Genomic DNA, 23,780 nt, shown 5'->3' on the forward strand with positions numbered 1-23,780 from the left:
ATTCAGTAAAATGTGACTTGTATATTTTGAACTGCCAGACCAGGAAATCCAATTAAATGTATACGTGCACAGCTCAGGATTGGTGCAGGATGTACGAGGTGTTAATGCTTTCTCAAAAGCAGGGATAAAAATGTAGCACGCTGTATGAGAAATTGCTTACTCTGTTGGATTCGTCAGACTCTTGCAGGAGTCGGTGCCGATATATCAGAGTAAGACTCCGCGGAAAATAAATCGTTTAAACTCTCCAGGTGTATTCGACTCAGTGATTGCTGAACCAGACTGAGGGTAAAAGAATCCGTTCTATCATTTGGTGTCAGAAGTGGGATCTCAACGGACAGTCACCGAGAGTTCGCGAACTAGGAGCTGAATCGTCTCGGACGTGGAGGGAGGAAATGGGCCCCCGATGGGAGTAATTTTTGTACTGCCTCGGTTTTCCTCCGATTCCGCCAGTCTGACGACGAGTCGGCCAATCGCTAACTCCCGTGTGGTGTCCCGCCGAGATCCAGGTCAGTCTGGCGAATACTGGAAGAGATAGGTATTAGGTCAGTGATCGGATATCACTGAGGGTCAGTGATCGGATATCACTGAGGGTCAGTATACGTACTGAGGGAATAACTAGGAACTGTGTAAACTTAGTAATAAGTACTTGTGTCAGGTAAAGCGTCGACCTTGTATATCACTTGGCCCGCCTAGGCTCTGAACAAGTTTAAAACGCGACTGTGTAAAGTTCACAAGGGGAGTAAGATGGGCAATTGTTTAGATACCACGACTGAATCGGGTAGCGCCTTACAGACCCTTTGTGAACAACATCCTGACAAAGCGAAGCAACTCAGACAGTTGTCGGGAGGATTAAATAAGAAATTAGGAAGTGATCAATGGCCACTAGGAGGAACTAAGAATCTAGATGCCGCTAAAAAGGCTCAAGAGCTAATTTGGAAAAGTAACAGGGGCACCACTGCCAAAGAACTAATTGCCCTATGGAGACAGTACTGCCAGGGACTGAAAGAAATTTCCCTATTAGCAAGTTGGCAGGATAATGCCTTAAAATTAGGAATAGGACTTACCGAAAAAGGGGTAGTCAAACCAGTAGAGGTGCTGAAAAAGGAATGTGCTCATGAGAAACGCTCAAAACAAGAGTCTGAAAAGACCATGAGCGAGCCTGGAAAGGCTGATAAGAGTGGATTACGTAATCCAATGGTTGGCCTTGCCTTGACAGAGGGAGATGGTGATGATGATTTGGACGAATGGAATCACAGGGCTCATGTTGTTCCCCGCGCTCCCCCCCCCGTACGTTAACATTTATCCCCCGGTGGCACCACCCGTAACAACTGCACAAACCCCCGCGCCAACACCTCAAGTATCTGCCAGTGTCGTTTCCCCGCCGCCGTCAGTCACGGTTCAGATGAACAGTCCCCCGCCGGTCCAGATGGGAAATCAACCACCGGGTCCCCAGTATACTGACCCCGTAGCTTTCCGTACCCGACACAAGGGAAGGAGAAACCCACTTCCCCCACCTTTAGATAGTCCAGTAGGGACGCGCAGACGAAGAAGAAAGAGACAGATGGTGCCGAGTAAGAAATCAAACAAATCAAACAGTCGGGAACAGAGTTCCCTAGAGGCTCCAGACTATAGTGATACTGACGAGGGAGATTCGGGAGACGACTGGTCATCCCTGGAATCAGAATCTGATACCGAGAGACCCGCCAGACATAAACCGATACCCCGACAGTTGCCGGTAAGACAAATGCCTAACCCTGCCTTTAACGCGAATAATCCAGTGGCTGCCGGTAACCCCCGGACCATAGGTATCTTCTACCCCTGGAAACCTAACGAGATAATGGCTATCTTAACCGGGATGCCAGATAGGAAGAAATCCCCCACCTTGTTTGTAGATTTCCTCCGGACTACTATACTCGTCTATAATGCTGAATCAAGAGACTTATGGGCTTTAGTACAGCAGATCTTGACTCCCGCCGAACATGCAAGGTTCTTGATTAACCTAGGCTCTGCGAACCATGGATGTTCGTGAACGTGCCATACTCACTGCCCTAACCACTACCCTGCAGAAGCCCATTGATATATCCAAGGTGTTGGATACTAAACCACGAAAGGGCGAGGGAGCAGAGGAATTTCTAGAGATTCTCTGAGGTGTATCGGAGTCAGTCAGGAGATGCTAATTACCAGAACGGAGCAAACTCACCACAATACTGTGCTATTCTGATAAATTGTCTACCAACCTCGGTGTCTGAAGTAATTAAGACTAACAATATGGACTGGTCAGAGAATAGTCTCAGCCAGATGGCCAGGGCAGTGAAATATTATTGGAAAGAAAATAAGAGCCATGAGAGTCAGCCCCAGGTCAAAGTCAAGACTGAGTATGTGATGAAAAAGGAAGAGCCAAAGCCCACCCAAGATGTGATGGGATATCAGATGGAACCCCAGCAATGTGTCCCAGGGTGGGTTGATGGACAGGGGTACAGATATATCAGCCACCCCAACGGACCGACCGCCCCTAGTTATGGCCCACCCTACGCTCCCCCAAGACAAAATTTCGGCGATAGAGGAAGAGGAGGGAGGCAAGCAGGGTCAGATACCTGTTTCAACTGTGGCCAGCAAGGCCACTGGAGCAGGGAATGTCCCTCCCGAAGACAAGAGGGGGCCATATGCAGGGACAACGGGGACGAGGAAGATATACAGACTTCTCCCAGAATAATCCGTTTCCCCAGTACTGACTAGCCAACCTCGTGGTGAACGGGTTCCAGTCGGACGAGGAGCCCGTTCTATCACTGCTGATTGAAGGGAGCCGGCATAAGTTTCTGGTAGACACCGGAGCTGCTATGTCATCTGTCCGATCAGAGCTCAATCTCCCTAAATCCGGGGAAACACAAAGCCTGTCCGGATTCCAAGGACAAGTGTGCCAGTACCCAATATCAGAGCCAGTTGAAGTAACATTTCGAAATGAGTCCGTAAAACACCAATTCGTAATCACAGATGGGCTGGATTGCAATCTCATGGCCAGAGACCTGTTATGTGCATTTCAGTTAAGACTTGAGTGTGGGAACGAAGGAATAACTGTGAAACCATGGGCCCCTAAAAGACAATGTTACGTCTCCATCACCCCACAATGGTGGACTCTGGACTTAAAGGATGAACCCCCATCTCATGTAACCCTAGCTTATGATCGAAGTGGAAAAGATAAGGAGTTGGAGAATTTTTACCAAGCTTATGAAGGGATTGAGTGGGATGTTGTTCTCCGGGCCATAGTTACAGGGCCGGAGGGGAAAGCAGAATATGCTGAGGTTCCCTCGGAATTGTGGAAGCAACCCCTAACCGTAGCCCCACACATCACCCGGGAAGTAAACTCCCCCTACCGTGCGAAAGATCTGGGACCCGTGGTAAAACAGGCAGTTGAACAAGCTAACCCAGATGACCGGCAGGAGCAGGCCCGGTCAGGCGGTCGAACTATCCTGTTCTACCAAGAACCAAAGGTAGCCTTGACACAGTTACACCACCACGTTGGGAATGAGATACCGGAATACGTCAATCCGCAAGTGTGGGCAGAAGACCCCACACAGGTAGGATGCGTTAAAATAACTCCCATCCAAATCGCCCTACAGGAAAATGCTGTACTACCCTCCATACGACAGTATCCGCTGAAACAACAAGCGATACCCAGCATTGATAAATTGATCACGGGACTACTGAAACAAGGAATCCTGATTGAATGCCAGTCCCCGTGCAACACGCCCATACTTGCAGTTCCAAAATCAGGAAAGCCAAACCAGTACAGATTAGTACAGGACTTACGATCTATCAATGCTATTGTACAACCGCTTCATGCACTAGTACCTAATCTAGCTCACATTCTGGCCCAGGTCCCTGCACAAGCAAAAATCTTTGCAGTAGTCGATCTCCAGCACGCCTTCTTCGCCTTGCCACTGGAACCGGCAAGCCAGTACCTCTTTGCCTTTACTTATAATGGACAACAGTATACGTGGACCCGACTGCCGCAAGGTTTTGTAAACTCCCCAACATTATTCTCTAGGTGCCTACAAGGACAGTTGCAGACTTTGACCTTGAAACATGGTTCCGCTCTGGTCCAGTACGTGGACGACTTGTTAATAGCTAGCCCTGACGAACAAAGTAACCGGGAAGACACCGCCCAGTTGCTTAATCACCTATTCTCACTCGGGTACGTAGTCTCCCAATCAAAGGTACTGGTGGCTCAACAGAAAGTTAAGTTCCTCGGCTTCATGCTCTCAGCAACCGAGCGGAGTCTAGAGAAAAGCAGGATTGAGCCAATCTGTCAGTTTCCCGTACCCCGTAGTGCGAAACAAGTGAGGCAATGGATGGGGATGGTAAACTACTGTAGACAATGGATATCCAACATCGCTCGAGAAACCAAACGACTAACACCATACACCAGTATGGAGGGCGAGTTTCAGCTAGACCCTGTTGCCTTGGGAGCGTTTGAAAACCTAAAGGAAGCATTGTTACAAGCACCAGCACTCGGGAGACCCCTGTATGACAGGCCCTTCCAGCTATACTGCACTATCCTCACTGATTGTTCGGCTGCTGTCCTAACTCAAAAACATGGGGACAAGCACAGGCCAGTGGCTTACTACTCCTCGAAGTTAGATCCAGTAGCGCTAGGGCATCCCGTATGCACCCAGATTCTGACCGCCATCTATAATAGCCTACAATCGGCTGCCAATCTAACTTTGCAACAAGATATTACTGTATACAGTTCGCACTTGGTAACGGCACTATTAGGCCAGTTACAAACTCAGCACCTCACTATGGCCTGACAGAACAAGTACGAGATATACCTGTTGAATAATCCTAAACTGCAATTTAAGCATTGTACTACTATCAACCCAGCATGTTTTCTCACAGAACCACCCCTCGAACAAACAGACCCCGGACATGATTGTCTATTTTTAAATCAAGGAAGATACCTCCGTCAGGGAGGATCTATCTGATGCCCCAATGCAGAGTCCTGACACAACCATGTATGTAGATGGAAGGGCGTCCGTCAGTCCCCTTGGGAAAAGACTTTCTGGATATGCAATCATAAATCAGGACGGTAACACTTGAGTCTGCTGCCTTTGAGTTTCCGTATTCCGCCCAACAAGCAGAACTGTTCGCATTAATACGAGCTTGTATCTTAGGGAAGGACTTAAAGGTTAATGTTTATACAGACTCGAGATATGCCTTCGGAGTGGTTCATGATTTCGGACAATTATGGAAAAACAGAGGGTTCCTAACCTCTGCAGGAACACAGATATCCCATCAAAAATTAGTATCTGATTTGCTACAAGCCCTCATGCTACCAAAACAGATCTCCGTGATAAAGTGCTCCGCACACAGAGCAGGACAAACCCCAGTAGATATAGGGAATAGATGCGCTGACCAGGGAGCTAGGGAAGCGTCCCAGGAACAACGAGTGGTTGTGCCTAGAATGCTGAGCCAGACTAAAAGCTCAAATAAAAGCAAGTCTCCCTCGGAAAAGCCAATGCCAACCATCCAAGACGTCATTAAGTTACAGGAGGACGCTCCTGACTGTGATAAGGGACTGTGGAAACAGCTCGGTTGTACATATGATTGTGTGTCTAAATTATGGGTCACCCCTGCCGAGCAAACTTGTATGTCAGATGAGCTAGCATTATGGGTTATTGAATGTATACACTTTGCAACTCATTGTGGTGCCAGAGCAACTAGTGACACGTTATTAGCTACATGGTGGCATCCTAGATTACAAGCTCTGGCTCAAGGTATTAGCAGCCGCTGCCTCATTTGTCAGCAGCATAACCCGGGAAAAGGCATACCTTGTGAAATGGGTAAGACGCTGTTACCCACGGGTCCCTTTGAGACCCTCCAGATGGACTACATTGAGTTAGAAAGGTGTCAGTGTTATAAATGTGTATGTACTGGTTATTGTTGATGTATTTAGTAAGTGGATTGAGGCCTACCCGACTACGGATAACAAAGCCTCCACTGTTGTAAAAGTTTTAATGAGAGAAATCATTCCCAGGTACGGAATTCCAAACCGATTAAGTTCAGACAACGGCCCTCACTTCGTGGGTCAGGTAACCAAGGAATTCTGCGCTCAAATGGGCATCCAACAGCAGCTACATTGTGCTTACAGGCCACAGGCCGCCGGACTGGTCGAGCGGGCAAATCAGACCTTGAAAAATAAACTTGCCAAATTACAGGCCGAGACGGGAACTACATGGCTCAAATTACTCCCCGTGGCCTTGTTCCAAATACGTACTACCCCGGCTGGTGCAGCAAGGTTAAGCCCGGCTGAAATCATATATGGCAGACCTCTCAAAACCCCATGGAACCAGGAAGTCCCAAAGACTGTCCACTTTCACCACACGACGGCAGAAATGACTAACTATATTTTGTCGTTAACCAGGGCATTGAAAAGTTTGCACTCCCGGGTACGCGCTGCCTACATCGACCTCCCCCCTATAGTCAGTCCGTCCAAAATCGAGCCCGGAACGTATGTATTGATCAGGAATTGGACGCGAAAAGGACTGGAACCTCGTTGGGAAGGACCCTATCAAGTCCTACTCACCACCCCAACTGCTGCCAAAGTAGAGGGAAAGAGTGCTTGGGTCCACCTCCACCACTGTAAAATTGTCAGTAATGCTGTGCCTAAAACTTAAAGAATGCTAACCTCCCTTGCTTCCAAGAAATCTCTCCCTAAAACAGACGTGCCGCGCCGACTGACCATGCAGACGCCCCTGTGGATCCTCTCCATCAGTGTCCTGCTCACCCCTGGGATAACTCAACAGCCCAGAAGAAGGACATGCCGGCGGAACCAACCCAAGCGGATACACCATCTATGCCAAGGAGATGTGCTTTGGTGCAATGATGATAACCCAGGCGGGTTCGGGAAATGGAACGTGATCAACTTGGACACCTACAGTGGGCTTATTAGACAGCCCCACCGCTCGCTAGTGCTGAGAAACGAACACAGAGGAACATTGCCATGCTATTGGACTGAGTGCAAATTTGATTACGTTTGCCGACGCCAGGCGACCAAGTCTGTTACTGCAGGACCATGCAGTATAACTACAGACACCAAAGGACAGAATCGTTGTCTGAAGTTGCCCTCTATTATGAGCAACTTTGACTATTTTAGGTTAGAAGGTATCCTCACCAAGAAACGTAAACGAGATCTCCAACACATTTTCCCTAAAGAAACCCCGACGGGCAACCTATTCCGCCAGACTCACGCAGCCCTATACTCACCAGAGTCAATTGTTTGTTATCCGCCCCTGACCTCTGTGGAGGGGATGTTTGCCCCAACCCCGGTTATTGTTCCCCCGGACTTTCTTTTAGATACTCACCTCCCCCCTCCCACAACCAATATAACAATACCCTATACCTTAACCCCGCCCGCCAATTGCCTGAGACTAAGCAGGAACCCTGGTGGTTACGAGAATTGTTGGAATGGGACGGGCTATGGTTGTAGGTCAGTATGGGTTAAACAGAACTACACCTGCTTGGTGACACGCTGCCTCCACCATCAATGTACGATAGGACCTGACACCGGTAGCTGCACTTGTGAGCAATCCGTATGTGTGTCAGTAACCGAAGGAGTGCAAGTTTTATGTGGAGAAGGGAATGGAACAACTCTGAAGGTAGGGGGGGAAACCTTTATGCTAGTAGAAATAGCTAGTACCTAGCCTGCTGATACCCTTGAGATCCCAGGCCTGGACTATTTCCTTCCCCCGAGCCATTTAAGCACAAGGCGGAAACACATATCCATGATATATACCAAACCAGGCTACTTTTTCTTGGGCCAAGGAAAAGCCACTAATTTCATGGTAATAGGTACCGCCCCCCGGACTGTAGCCATCGCTACTCTAACCCCTACCACAGTACCTTGCCCCTCCCAATGGACATCCCACCGAAAAATAGTAGCCAGGGCAGCCTCGAAAGAGTTTTGCTCCAAATGGAAAGATCCTGAATCCCTAGGAGGACACGGAACCTCTGTAGGATATGGATTTGCTGGCCTGTTCTCTATAGGCTATACTGGAGCCTATTTGGCCGCTAATAACCGGAACTACCTTATGTGGTCTCACCATCCTGGGTAATGCTACCATGGGGGCCCTCGACGCAGTCACTAAAGAATTGTCGGAACTCAGGTTATTCACTATACAAAACAGATATGCCCTAGACTACCTGCTGGCCCGAGAAGGTGGTGTCTGTGCAATAGTAAAAGGTAAATGCCTTATGGGAGTCCGAGACCAGACAGAGAACATCACCCGCTTTATCACTAAGATAAAGGAACAGATGGATAATATGAAGGAAGCAAGTAACTGGGGAAACTGGGGATTTGGAGGATGGTCTGACTGGTTGATAAATATGGCCATGTACTCAGTAGCTGCCATCGTCTGTATTTTCGTTGTACTAGCAATCATGAAATGTGTGTTGGGAAGAATGCAGCTAGCTTTGGAGAAAATAGGTGGCCCGAGGATGTTAGTAGTAAGACAGGCCAGTGAATGTGAAATGAAGGAAGTAAAGTACGATGATAATGAAGAATTTGATCGACTAAATAAGATAGACGTACCCGAATAACGGTTGGTTATCATAGAATGATAAAAGGAGGGAATGAGAATATCATTTCAAGAAAAAGAAACCAGAAACTGTAAAAGCAGCAGAGAAGTAAAAAGGGCTAACCTGATACCTGATCTTTAATTGTTAACGAGGCTGGCGCCCATGATGTTACCCCTTGCTGATAGGAACAATGTAGGGCGGCGGGCAGAAACTGTACAGACATTAGGTGATTGCAAACGCATTACCATAATGTTTAGGTGATCGTGAACACATTACCAGGATGTTTACTTAGCTGTAACCCATTCAGTAAAATGTGACTTGTATATTTTGAACTGCCAGACCAGGAAATCCAATTAAATGTATACGTGCACAGCTCAGGATTGGTGCAGGATGTACGAGGTGTTAATGCTTTCTCAAAAGCAGGGATAAAAATGTAGCACGCTGTATGAGAAATTGCTTACTCTGTTGGATTCGTCAGACTCTTGCAGGAGTCGGTGCCGATATATCAGAGTAAGACTCCGCGGAAAATAAATCGTTTAAACTCTCCAGGTGTATTCGACTCAGTGATTGCTGAACCAGACTGAGGGTAAAAGAATCCGTTCTATCACAACAAGTAACTGGTTTATTTGGTATAAAGTCTGATTTACTTACTGCATCATCACAACATCAGCAGAAAACAAAATGACTTCCCTCAGGACCCCTAACCTGGATCTTAAAAAAACTATAGCAGTCTTACAGATGCCTGCAGGCCAATCACAATTCGATATGCAAATATTACAAATAGAGGGAGCTAATCGCTCATCCACCCAATCAGGACACATTTGTTCACAGTCACACACAAAACTTGTAATTATTAAAACAAGCCAAGTAAGATAAACATATATTGATTAAGAAATTCCTTAATAATTAAGATTCCATCTCTGTTAGTAATTTTAAGAGAGGACCTGTGGAAAAAAAATACAAAAAAAACAATATTATGCTAGCATGTGCTTTTTGGGGCAAAATTCCCAAAATTTCCAAGCTAAACTTCCCGTGGAAAATTTCCGGAAATTTCCTGGAAACTTTCCACCCCTTTGCAACCCTAATGCCCTGCTACGACAAAATCTGGGCCATTAAAAGTTATATTTTCATCGGTCAGTTCTTTTGGAATAACAGAGAGCTGGAAAAAAAAGTCATAAACCCATAGAAAGAACTACACGCCTGGAGCATAATGACCAAAATAAAAACAAGTTGGTATTTATGGCCAAAATTCCGAGTTGAGTTCCAAATCAGCACAAATAAGACCCACGTTAGGATTAGGTCTCACATTCGTGTTCAAACACATGAACTGGGCTTGTGACCCAAATCCCAAGACAAACTTTTGCTCCTCTCCCTACCCGGCTACTGTATAGGTTACTGTAAAATCTACTCATGCATGTTTGCTTCCATGTGTAGACTTCAAAATAAATCTGGAACAAGCATTTAATGGAGAGACTAATTGTATTTAAATATTGGCAGCTCTCATAAATCACTTGCATGAATCTGAATCAAAATTATTCTACAAAAGAAAGAAAAAGAATGATATAGCATAACAGAATTGAGATTTTACATTTACTCACTTTATTTAAATTCATCCACCAATGAATAAAGCAATGGATAAACAAGCCTATAAAGTTTCACATTATTTTATACACATTCAATCATATAATTAGTTCAATCTGGAATTACAAAGAATTTACATTTAGCTGTGGATTTCTATAATCTACAGATAAAAACAGCCAATTTGCCAATCTCTACTGAAGGCCATTTTTCAGTTTAGATAATAGAAAATAAAAATATTTTTTATTTAAGTGTCCAGACATTTAAAAATCTGCTTTCTATTGAAACAATTTAGCCTACTTAGTAAACATTAAAAGACATTTTCACAGCTTTCAAAATAACCTTTCATAAGTTTTATCATTATTAAATACTATATGGAATCTTCTATGGCACTGCTAGTTCAGCCAGCATTCAGGCGTGCGAGGGAGTGTTCACGGGTTGGGGAACAATAGCTGTTGAAGTAGGTGTTGGGTCAGAGGCTGGGTAATGGTAGGACAGAGAAGCAAGGTTAGACACAGAAGCTGAGCGAGCTAAGGGCCGAGTAGATTTGAGTCAGGCAAGCAGAGCAGAGCAGGCCATGAGAAGAAAAAAGTACTAAAAATGTCCTTTTCCGGAGGTGCAAGTGTGTGTAGTATTGCCTCTCAGTTTGGGTGGACCAAGCATCATTCCCAGTTCACTACGCTAAAGACATACAGACAGTTAGACTCTCAGACAAAAGGTTTTAATATAACCAATATATACAATGAAGAGAACCACAAAATTATTTCAGAGTACTCTTTGAAGTAGTTTTAAAAAAAAATTATGGTCAAGAAATTCAAGGGCAGGTTCAATAGTAAACCATATTTAGTATGCTCAGCATTAAAAAATTGAACAGGGGTATTTTCTGTTTTGATTAGGCTCACTTGTAAGGGCACTGTCTTTTTTTATGGAGATGCCAAGTTAAAGGGTGACTGTGAAGAGAGGCCAAGAGAATCCAAGGTAAATAAGCAGCATTGATTAAATATTGCCAAACTTCTGTTTTTAAAAACAGCAAGGGAGGAAACATCGAGTGATGCCTTGGAAAGAATAATTCACTTTATGTTATGTTATGAGTCTTGACAATAGGAATGTAGAAAATTGGACCTTACAAGGAAGAAGCCAAAAGCTCAGAAAAGCACTGCCCATCGCAGTAGATAAAGACAATGAAGGTTCAGAGAGAGAGAGAGAGAGAGAGAGAGAGAGAGAGAGTGTGGAAGCTCGAACGGATATGTCCACCTATCAAGTGAGAAGTCATTTCTGTTGTGTTGTCCAAGGGCACAGAATGATGCTCGATGAACCCAGCCAGAAACTAGATCAGTTCCAAAGTAATGGACAGTCTTGAGCTTTCGAGAGTTTAAGAGCTATTGAAGAGAAAAGTGTTTGATACAAAAGGATACCAAGATTCTTGGTGCAGCTTTAGCAATTGATATATGGAAGTTCCAACTGAAGCCAGGGGAAAAAAGTGGGGCCAAGATGGTCAAAATACCAAAGCTTGAACCAAAGGCAAAAATATTTTTCATCAGGGTTACAAGCAACATAAAGAGACTGTGCCTTCAAAGAACTGAAAGAAAAAAAAACAAGATTTCCATTGCCACATTGAAGGTAATGGAGGAGATCAAGATGTAATGATTCAGCCAATGCATTGAGAGGGGATTAGATTTTGGTGAGCATGAAGCCCTACAATCTGAAGGAAGCTGATAAATGCAGAATGGCAATATCAGCAAATAAGTGGATAGGGTTGGATGATGATTAGGGCAAGTTATTTCATGCAGAGGTAAATCCCACAAATTTCTACACTTAAAAGACTTGCATTTGATTTCTTAGATTTTACAGCATAACAGTGCTCCCAGAGTACTGCAATTTTGTACAAAAGTCCTGGAGGCAGCAAAAATATTGGCTCCTCACTAGATCCAAATGACAGCAAATCACTTGTGGAAGGAGGCACTGCTATTTTTTAAAAACACAGGAGAAAGCACAGAACCCTGGGAAACCTCACGTTAACGGAGAAAGAGTTGGAGGGTGAACCAGCAACTACAGCACAGAGACAGCAATTTAAGAGGAAATCAGACAGCTATTACAAGAGTTTTGGTGGGAGGTCATATAACTTGTTCAAAAATGCACAATGCCAGACCCTGTCAAAGACTTTATAGACATCCAAGGCAATGACAGATGATTCACTAAAGTGCTCAAGGACTATGTCTAAAAATGACAAATCCTAAAAATCTAAAAAAGCATCTGATTTTGCAGCATTATAATCATCCATATATACATATACACATAGTACATTGATTCATTCATAGTAATATATCAGTTATTGAATACAGTGGTGCTCTAGTTCCTAGTTCTCACGTGGACAGCCCGTCATCTCAATCCACAGAAAGAACAGGCAGCCTAAACATCAGTGGCTGTATAGTGTGTTGCTTAGCAACATGTTAATGCTGTCCTCACATCTACAGATCTAAAGTGATTCCAGCTTGTTTCTTTACATTTACAGCACAGAAACAGGTCATTCAGCCCAACAAGTCTATGTTTATGTTCCACACGAGCCCCTTCCCACCCCTCTTCATCTAATCCTATCAGCATAATCTTCTATTCCTTTCTCCCTCGTGTTTATCTAGCTTCCCCTTAAATGCATCCATGCTAGTCGCCTCAACTAGTCCTTGTAGTAGCGAGTTCCACATTCTAACCACTCTCTGGGTAAAGAAGTTTGTCCTGAATTCCCTGTTGGATTTATGGGCCCTAGTTTTGGTCTCCCCATGAGTGGAAACAACTTCTCTACATCTACCCTATCAAACCCTTTCATAATCTAAAGGCCTCTAACAGGTCTTTAACCATGAGTGTAAATGTAAAATCTAAGAAATCTTATTTTTTTTAAATTGTTGAGGGAGTTCTGTTTTTTTCAAAATGTTGTCTCCAGGCTTACTCATATGGTTTGAAATGGCTCAGTCCGTGGCCCACTGTTCTATAATATGTAATAACAGAACCTCAAGAATATATATGCTCTTAAAAATCAAAACTCCCTCAACAACTGAAATAGCATTTAATGTTAGTACATGATGCATTGATTACAACATATTATTAATTGGTTTCTCAGCAAAAAAGTGAAAATATAGGAAGAAAGCAATTTAGGTTTCCTACAGAAAAATGTTCATAATGAACTATTTTGCAGTACAGCTATGGAATGTGTTATATTTTGAAGTGATTCTTAATTACATTATTTAGAAGCATTTCTAGTTGTGATAAAATGTATGTATGCTTCAAATTCATGTTAGCTACAAACGGCATCAGTAGAAAGAACTTGCATTTATAAAACAGAATCACAAAGATGTGAAATAGTTATCAAAAGGAATTGATATAAAGCTATCACATACCATTAAAGTACCAAAATATCTTCATTTTTCAAAAAAATTGGCAACAAAAAATATAGCACTGAAGCCTGCTCAATTATTGTTACTTTCCTATTTTTATTTTAACTAAGATTTTCTAATAGTTTATTCTATTTCTTCCTTTTTAAGTTTAAAATCATTTATTTGCCTCCTTGCTCCCACTGTCCATTTGAAGGTGGTAGTAATTTTTAATAAAATGTTACTTAATTGGTTAAAAACTGATTTCAACTAATCAAATGAAAAAGATCTCAAGGCCAATACAGTCACATGGAAAATTTCTGATGTTTTTCTGTGCCCAAACAAGAAGCGATTTCTGATTGACAAATATGCTAATCGACTCCAAGAAGAGCCATTTAATGTTTCTTCAACCTGATCCCTCATATCCCTTTCATAGAATCATACATATTGCAGAGGATTCTTAGCTTTACGATGCCTCCCTCAGTCAACATCAAGGGGCAGACCAGGTCACAAACATCCCCACAATCTTTTTCAAATTCAACAGTCATGTGAGGTGCAGTGACAGTGCATCATTTTTCAATACAATAAATCAATATTTTGTATATTTTCACATCACACATCGTATAGCGATTTGAAGTTAATAAATATAGCACTGGATATAAATAAATACACTAGGAAACCAGATTACATACCAAAAGTGGTGGAAATTAATGGCATTGGGCAAATATTAGTAGAAATAAGAATTCAAGCTGATTGCAATACTTTGTTTTTCTATCTCAACTCTGGTATAATGGATGAATGACTAGACAGAATTCCAACATTTCAAAAATTCCATTATTAAAATCAGCCAGTTACAGCAATTCTCAAATATCCAAGGATTTTCTACTATTTTCAATTTTCTAATACTCAAAAAAATTCCGCTATCTGAATTCTCAATCCTGCACATTTTAGAAAAACAAGTGATATAGACAAGACAATCTATACAGATAATAATACAACTTTTCTCTTAAGTACCATTAGAATATTACACTCAATTTGGGACAAACAATTCTCCAAAGTAGCAATACCATTAAACTTTATTCAGGGTGATGAGGATGGAGGAGAGAAGAAAGGAGAGCCATTGGGTAGCTCCCCCACACCCAATGCCTATCCAACAAGAACTAAACTCCCAACTGTAGCAAAGCAATTTAGCCTTTCAAGGTAGACTAATGGCAACAAGATTGCACACAGATATAGAACGGTCATTTTATGGTATTATCTAACTGTTTCTTCAATGTTTTACTCAACTTGAAACCAATTTTATTTACATTATCAGCTGAAACACAAAATGAGATCAGAAGCTGTCAAGAGCAATGACACGAGCTGCCATATTGCAAATCATTGCAAAATGATCAAAAACACTGCAATTAAGTGATGTATGCAAATCTTCAGCGTAAAAGGAAAGGAAACCATGCACAAGTCTGAAGTTCTGATGAAAGGTCATCGACCTGAAACGTTAACTGTTTCTCTCTCCACAGATGCTGCCTGACCAGCTGAGAGTTTTCCAGCATTTTCGGTTTTCATTACCTATCAAATTGATGAGTCTTTCAGAAAGCAAAGCACATAACCCCCAAAGCATTTTTTTAATGAATGTTTAACATCTAACCATACCTTTAGCCTTTTGACCAATTCATCGTTGGAGATTTTGTCAGTAATTTCCTTAACACCAGGAGGGTAGATGATGATCTTTCCATCTGCAGGCTTCGGCTGTGGGAAAGCCATCCTTCGAGTTTTCCCTTTCTATAGATCACTACCGGCCTCTGCTGGTCACACACAAGTTTAAAATGTTACTCAATGCTTTTTTCCCCTTTCTCCACTCTTTTCCCAATTAAATAATAATTTGTTTATAAAGATATACACGGCAGGCCCGCGTTCACCGTACTCGCTCATAAAGATGCTGAGTGCTGGCGGCCGGGCAAGGAGGCTCAGTAAAAGGTGACTCAAGTCCTTGCAGGCAGAAGCAACCACAACATGTTTTCCCGTCACTTTCTGGACATTGGCGCTGCGTCCGGGGGGGGGGGGGGGGGAGGTGAAAAGAAAGAGAAGAAACGGCCGCAAACTCCACGCAATCGGCCTGCATTTTAAATCAAACCGGGTGGGAACCGTAACTTCAAGAGGGCGACTTCGCCACTCCTCCTCCGCCGACATCGGGCGAGAGCCGCCCGCCAACCTCGCTCCGCGCCGAACCCGCAGCGACAAAAAAAGTTGTGGCGCACGGGCTGCTCGGGCCTAGACCCTCAGGCCTCAGCCCCAGAACACCAGGCACCACCACGGCAGTTGAACAGCGGCCGCAGCCCCCGGACCGACTCGTTTATTTACAATTCATGGCCGGGGGGTGGGCGCGAATCCGGAAAATACTCGGGAATATCCCGCCACAAATTACAAGGAATCGGGAACAGGCCGTGGCCCAGGTCAGACCGGCCGCCGATTTCACCGACTTGTTCTGTTTCCACAACTTCGCATCTCCGCAGCGGATTTTGTTTAAAATGGAACGGCCGCTCGGCTTGGCTCGGCCCGGCCTTTCCTCCGCGCACCGTCCCGCTCGAGCTCTGAAATTACCCGGCCAACGGGCGGGAGGCTGAGAGCGGGCTCGGCCCGACCCAGCTGGGCGAGTGTGAGTGAGCGCGGCGCCTCTATTCCCGGCGCTGGCAGCGGCGCTCACCTCATAGATCTCACTCGATCTTGCTCAGGTGTCCAGGGAGCAGGAGTTTCAGAGAGTGGCACCGAACGGCGGCAGCAGGACAGCGCTGGGGAACAACGGACAGAGCGGCCACAACGCGCCACAGCCACCCGACAGAGACAGCGCCACCTAGAGAGGAGGAGTGCGGAAACACCGTGTCACCCCCCCAGGCGGCGGCGGCAGCGCCACCTAGAGAGGAGGAGCGGAGGCACACGCGCCACCGGCAGTGACAGCGCCGCCTACAGAGGAGGAGGATTTCTTTGTCACTTAGAAGTCTCACCCGTGTAAATCCCTGATGGTTCTTAACAGTCTTGAAGCCAAGATTTACCAAGCTACTAAAAATTCCGCACAGGTCGCCGTACGTGTCTTCACACTGTTCCCTTTGGGGAACTGTATGAAGTGGTGGAAGGATTTCTGGCCGCGATTAACGCTCCTTCCGTGACCGTAACCATCTTCGTACCAGCCATTAGGGTGGTTAGTCCTATGGCGGGAGGGTTTTACGGGCTCCCACAACCCATACGAGGGGGGTGGCCACCCACACCCACGGACGCAAGTATCCCGCTGGATGTCAACCCAGAATTTAGAGCCGGAGCTCCGACTCCACTTGCCGGGACTGTCTGGAGCGGGGTTCGAAACCCTACGCCTTCATGGCCCAGCGACGGGGATGCTACCGCTACGCCAAAGGCCCACTCCTCTGCACAGGTAGAGTTGTTGTTTACCTGACGTCTCCATTTAAGGTCGTACAGGAACAGAGAGACCTGGGGGTTCACATACACAAATCTTTGAAGGTGGTAGGACAAGTTGAGAAGGCTGTTGAAAAACATACAGGAGCCTGAACTTTATAAATAGAGGAATCGAGTACAGAAGCAAGGAAGTTCTGCTAAACTGTAAATCACTGGTTAGGCTTCAGCTGGAGTAATGGAGGTATTCATAATTATAAAAGGTTTTGATAGAGTAAATGAGAAGAAATGGTTTCCTCTGGCAGCAGGATTGACAACCAGATGACACAGATTTAAGATAATTGGCAAAAGAACCAGAGGGGAGAAGAGGAGAATTTTTTTGATCTGGAATGCATTGCCTGAAAGGAGGTAGAAGCAGATTCAATAGTAACTTTCAAAAGGGAGTGGATACATACTTGAAAAGGAAAAAATTGCAGGGCTCTTTCAATGAGCTGGCACAAGGAGGCTGAACTGAATGGCCTCCTTCTGTGCTGTTTGATTCTATGATTTAGGGATACAACCCACTTACCTAAGTCCAGAGAGCTTTGGCACTGGTTGACAACAGTCAAGGTGTAAGGACCCCCAAGTGCGCACAGGATCCTGCTAGGAGTTTAACCAGCTAAAACTATGCAACTTAGCACCACAGAGCACTGGTAAATGTTTTATTGCCTATCCAACCAGGATCACCTTACTTAGTAGGACAATGTCTTGCAGAGTTATGTGGAGGTGTGTGAGATGAATCTCAAATCCCAGTGCAGGTTCCATCAATAATCCGGCTGGCTTGTTTATCATGGATAGTGACCCAGAGTAATGCGGACCTCTCTGGTTCAGCTATTAGATCATTGAATCACCCAAAGAGGGTTCCAATCTTCCATCTTGACATTTCAGTGCAACTTTGACCCCAAGAAGGATATCACTTGTCGGTCAGTAGACAACTGACAACCATAGGTTAAAGTTTTCACTAGGCAAACAGCACATTAACAGAAACTCCCCAGAAGAGGCATGGTGACAAGCATAATTCACAATAAAATATGTGAGCCACCATCCTGACCATAGCAGAGCTTGGACGTAGACCATGCCCTATCAAACAGTGATTCTACCAGTTGGAAATGTGAAGCTTGAGTAGTGTCTGCTTGCCTCTATACTACTGAATCATGGTTAGCTTCAAACTCTGTATATAGAAGAATGTGTCCTCATACCTCTCCTTTCAGCAGCTGCCACACTAAGTTTCAGAATTTCCCCATCAGCTATACAGCAGGCTTCAGTGTGGTGAAAGGACTTGTTAGATTCGAATTTTGGAGAAACGGAGACGGAATTGAGGACAAGTACAGAATTTATTAAAGCAACTAAGAGAAGCTTGTTAACAAGGGAGAGTCGCCTTGCTTCCTCAAACAAGAGGTGCACTCACAAAAGACAAGCTGATGTTCATTCAAGTTATACAATTCTATAAGCAATGCCCACCTACTACAGAATGGGGCGTATATGTACAAACAGTGTCACAACAGTTACTCTTTATTGGTTTATGTGGTTAGTCACTCAACTGTCGGGTCCACCCTTCAACTGTCAGACCCACCCCCTTGAACTCAGGTACCCTTGGACCATGTTAGCCACAGATGTGGATTGTAATTTTACTCCCCGCATTTCTGTTGTTATCTTTTCCCCTTTGCAGGCCTTGTTTATAGTTTGAGAAAACATGTTTCTATTCTTAACTGTCGAACAAGGCAGGTAATTGCAAGGCCACAGTGATTCATGTGTTCTGCGACTATTCGAATTTGGTTGTTAATTGTACTCTTATCTCCTAGGAGGACAGGGCAGTGTTTAGACACTGGCTCTACTGAAGTGCTGTGAACACACATTCCCATGCCCTTATCACTTCTATGTGTCTTTGATGTTTGATATTCGACCTTGCTGCATTCCTGCTATCTGTTCCCAGCTGCATTTTGTCAGTCTCTGTTCTAAGACTTGAAAACTCATCTTTGTCTTTAACAGCTAACATAGCCAAGTATCCCAGAATTCATTGGGAACAAGCTGGATCCTTCAGTCCCCCCTTCCAACCCCTGGAAAGGACCCTTGAAGCGGGATTGGAAAATGTGCTCTCTACGCTATGATAGCATGATAAGCTGGTGGGTTTATAGTATTGCAGAAACGCATATAGGTTTTCCCTGATCAAATAGCATGAATGATGAAGGGTTTCCTGTAACCCCCCTCCCAATTTGTTCTATACTTCTCCCCGCCCCCCCAGGCCTTTGGCTATTCCAGGTAGGCCACACAGTTGCTGCATAGGGTCTGGTGTGAATCCTGTCGGGGTGGCCAACCGTCGAGGCACCAGGTATGCATCAGATGAGTAAAGTTAATATTTAGGTACTCCCCAATTCATTATACGATTGCTTCATTATTCATACACTTGATTTTTCCAACAAGTTGTTAAAGTCATCATCTGAAACGCTTGGGGTAGGAGCAGTACAAGCATTAACAGTTTTAACCACTTGTTTTGCAATTTGTTTCACCCGAGTCCGTTTACATTTCCTGCATGTCATACATAACAAGGTCAGGACAATTACTAACTGCACCACGACTAATACATGTGAAACCAGTCGGATTCATGGATGGATCTGTACATTTAGTCCCCAGTCGATCCTTTCTCCTCTGCCCGCTGCTCCTATTGCTGCATCATATGATCTGTCAGTAATGGCCCTGATCTGATCCCTTACTTAAATTCAATCCACTGTTCCGGTGTTCCAATTCTGCCCCGCCTGGGGATCCTCTGTTTCTTCTATCTTTCCTGATGTTACCCCACCTGGGGTCTCCTCTGCGTTGCTTCGGATCTTCTCTTTCGGTGTGCTCAATTAATTTGTTAGTGCTCGTTAGTCATGGGCATGAGTACCCAATTGGCTTATGTATCAAAGTCTTACTACATAGTGTATACATATATCAAATACACTATCATTATAATTTGGATAACTACCCGAGCGTGTGAAATAATACAAACCTAAGGGTGTGCTGATATCCCACCAGTGTGAGTTGTCCTCTGTGCTGTCAATTTCAATATCTATTCTCAAGTTGTCTTGCTCCAAAACATAAAAATGCTTTAGGGAGGAGTTCAGTCGCATCATAAGCTCACTGAAACCCTCAAACAACAAGGGAATGTCGTATCCGAATTGTGCCACATAATTGTGCAGCTCCTACTTAAAAATGTGTTGGTTGATCACCTCATACTGGATTCGTACTGGTTTTTCCCATGCTCTGTTACCTACAAAACACAATTATTATAGTCTCAGTTAAATGCAGACTTACAATCATTTCAAGCGACATTACAGTTTAACATCTAATCAACAAATCATGGACTTAAAAGATTTTCCAGATCTCTTTTTTTCTCGTATCCATCTTGTGGATAATTCTTACTAAAAATGATTTCTCCTTAGCCCTCGATTGTCCCAATCCAAATTCTTCAACTTCAATTTCAATCCCTCTCACAGGTACCAGTATGTTTAACTCTATTCTGATTGTTTCATTAATTAGATAGTTTCTCGATGGAGTATGTGTCAATGCTTTAAAAGTTGTCTCACTCTCCTGAGCCACATTAACTATTTCATGTCTTGCAGTTAACAAGTAACTGAGCATGTCATACGTAACGAATCATATTTGCACACTCATACCGGTATCTCCATATTATGCCACACGTGCCATCCGATACAAGCCTTTCTCGGGCTTTCAGGTTATCTTATCAAAAGATTGTAGTCGTCTGGAGATCTTTGCTCATCTTCCTCTGCATGGTCCCGATGTCTTGGGTAGTGGCTGGACTTTCAAATTCAGTTTTCTTAAAAGTTCATTAAAAGCAGGGACACAAATGTCTCCAAGAGAAAGCTATCAATTTACTATTCTTAACTACTCTTTCCTGATTTTCACTAGAACATTTTGAAAATTCCCATTCAGTAGTGTAATTCTCCTGTTTCAATCTCACACCCTCAATCACTTTCCTTTAATTACCATTCATATCTCATTCATGAGTCCTGGAGAAACTTTGCTGTCCAGTACAATATTTAAGATTGAAAACATAGATCAAACGTTCTCACTTGATCCAAGTTATTAACCCCCTTTTTTTATTTATCATTATTTTAGAGGATTTTTTTTATTTTCCCAAAAGTAACCAAATATATAGTGCCTGAGTCCATTTTGTTATTACAAAATTATCCCAAAATCCAAACAGCAGTACAGTTGTACTGACAGGTTTTGTCAATGTTCAATTTCATTTCTATCAATTTATCTTCCATTTCCAATTTCAGAAACAAGTGATTCTCAGGCTAGGTGACTTACATAGTGTTTTAACATTAGAGACAGAAGTGCTGCAATTAGTTTACAAAATAACTTCCATATAACAAAAGAAAGAAAATAATCCATTGTGACTCTGCTTAGAGCCCAAGGGGTTAATTTATCAAATCATAATTTTTCTTCTGTCACTGTGGGGAAATATTAACTTAAAATTAAGAAACTTAAATTTAATAATGTCCAATATCTTTAAACTTCATACAGTAATTCTAAAGTTGTTGCTTGGTGAACTTAAACAGCTGTCAGTGGAAAGGGTTAACTCCTTTGCAGGTTTTTAAGAAGGTGGAGCAAAACATTATCAGGCGCACGCAATTGCGTCACTTCACATAAATTAAAAAAAACTTTCCCAATCGAAAAGACAGTTGTGTTTTCACACTTTAACTAAACACGAACACTTGGGCTTCATTGGTCAGATTCCCTTTCTCAGCTGCCCGCTTGGCTGCCTCGTCTGCCCATGCATTGCCCTGTTGGTGTTGGTCAGTAATCTTCTTGTGTGCTTTAATTTATTAGGGTCATTTTCCTCACAACTTTAGCCTTTGTATTTACCCCATCTTCCGGATCAAAATCTGACATAGCTGCTTGTAAGTACGGGAGACTCTGAGAAATCAAAGCACGCAGCCAGTGGTTGCGTGCTGCTCCTGCTAGCTGTCCTCTCGGTCCTAGTGCCCCTCCCATCTGTCTTCAGGCATTTGTCTCTTCCCTTGTGTTATTATGTATCCTAGGTAGGTTACTTCATCCTTCCATACCTGTATCTTTCTAGGGTTTACCTTTAGTCCCGCATTCTGTAGAGCTCCCAGTACCGTAGTCAATTAAATATTGTAGAGACACCTGCCACTATTGGATGTTCTCGCGGAGTGGAGTTGTCTTATTCAATGCGGTCTACACAAATTGACACCAACCAGAATTTCACCGTGGCCACAATGAAAGTCTGGTTTTAATAGGTTAATTAACCTCAGAACTCCAATTTAATCCAGATCAATTTTTTAAAAACTAACCAGTATCACTTGGAAAAGAAAGAAAAAAGCCACATTAACAAAGAAACAATCATTCATGCCTTGTAAACATTCAAATTCATTTTCTCCCAAGTACATTGGCAACTGTAACTTCAAGGCTGAAGCTTATCTTTTGTAAAAGTGAACGGATAAAACAACGAAGTAGCACATTCTTGCAGAAAACAGTAAATTATGTCATATTTCTTATTGTCCTTTCTTCAGATGGCTTTCCAAAATACTGTTAAAACTTTGAATATAACTGGAGAAAAATTAGTTTTTTCACATTTAAACAAATCAAATCAAACTGCTTTGGAAAATTTCACCATAGCAACCGTGACTCCAAGGTTAAATCTTAGACTGAAACTAAATCTTTTGTTAAACAAACTCAGTTTTTACACACCAGCTTAACTTAAATTGTAGTCATTTTTTTTCTGGGGGCACAATCTTATTCGCACATTCTTAAAACTTCCAAAATCCAAGACAAGACAAAAGAGTTAAATGCTTTTAACACAGAGAAGTGGGTGGAGCTAAACCACACATAACAGAATCTTTCTTTTAAAGACAGACTTTTCAGACAAAAGAAATACTGTAACTTCTTAAACATTCATAGTCAGGAAAACATTCACACTTTAACACACATTTTCATACAAACTGAAATTCCAACATTTTTTTTAAGGTTCCTTTCATTCAGCAAATCTTGTGTTTTATTTGTCTCGGCATAGACGTTAATAACTTCCATGTCGGTAAAACTTTAAATTTATCTTTTTTTTTCCCTTTTTAAATCGGTGTCTCAGCAGCTTTGCCTGGCTTTCCAAATCCCTGTTTTTTTCCTTCCTTTGCTAAGGTTTTCTGATTGGTTAGCCTGCAAATTAGATCTTTTTCCTTCTTTATCTCTCCCTCTCTCTCCTGCACTTTATGCTTAACCACCTGGCTGTGTTTCTCTCTTAACCCGTTGTGTTTTTTTTGAGACAGACTTTCCGAAATAAAGTTTAGCATTTTTTTTCAAAGGGGACTCGGTTCAATTATCAATTCACGGGCACTCCCCACAGGGTTTACCCCTCCTCAAGAGCAGCAGCTGATCAGGAAGCTACTTTCGAGGTCGGATCTATTACACAATTGTTACGTATATTCTTATACTCTATCTTATACTTTATCGGCACAAACGTATCACTTTATACACTAAATCAGAAATATACACTTATCAGAAATATACACTTATGTCTAATCAATTCCGTCAGTCTGCGGTCTCCATGAGGAATTATTTTACTATGTGGGTAATTTAATACTGACTGACCATACACGGTTTAGCCCTACCGGTGACGAGCGAGTCCGTGTTCCTCCTAAAAGCCTTCCTCTGGCTTCTCTGCTTAGGACACGATGCGGACCCGCCTTAACCGTCACTGTGTCTTTTAACTCCTATGGTCCTCTTACCTGCAGTATCCCACTTCTGACACCAACTGTTAGATTCGAATTTTGGAGAAACCCAGATGGAGACGGAATTGAGGACAAG

General features: G+C 43.3%; 1 protein-coding gene across 5 annotated transcripts in view; it reads right to left on the reverse strand.

Annotated features, from left to right (window-relative positions):
• The window catches only part of pds5a (PDS5 cohesin associated factor A), a 441,642-nt gene extending 425,277 nt beyond the window's left edge, over positions 1-16,365 (reverse strand). For 2 of the 5 annotated variants that reach the window (XM_085968922.1, XM_085968897.1), the window contains exons 1-2: positions 16,216-16,363; positions 15,165-15,313 (exon numbers count right to left, since the gene is read on the reverse strand). In XM_085968922.1, coding sequence (XP_085825048.1) covers positions 15,165-15,275 — 111 coding nt within the window. In that variant the 5' untranslated portion in view covers positions 15,276-15,313; positions 16,216-16,363. Of the gene's footprint in view, positions 1-15,164; positions 15,317-16,215 lie in introns of all 5 variants that reach the window. The other 3 variants (XM_085968917.1, XM_085968907.1, XM_085968930.1) reach the window with 3 other exon arrangements.
• Between the last annotated feature and the right edge of the window lie 7,415 nt (positions 16,366-23,780).

Source organism: Somniosus microcephalus, chromosome 2 (assembly GCF_052327205.1).
Source record: "Somniosus microcephalus isolate GS21.2 chromosome 2, FLI_Smic_1.0, whole genome shotgun sequence".
Classification (NCBI taxonomy): Eukaryota; Metazoa; Chordata; class Chondrichthyes; order Squaliformes; family Somniosidae; genus Somniosus; species Somniosus microcephalus.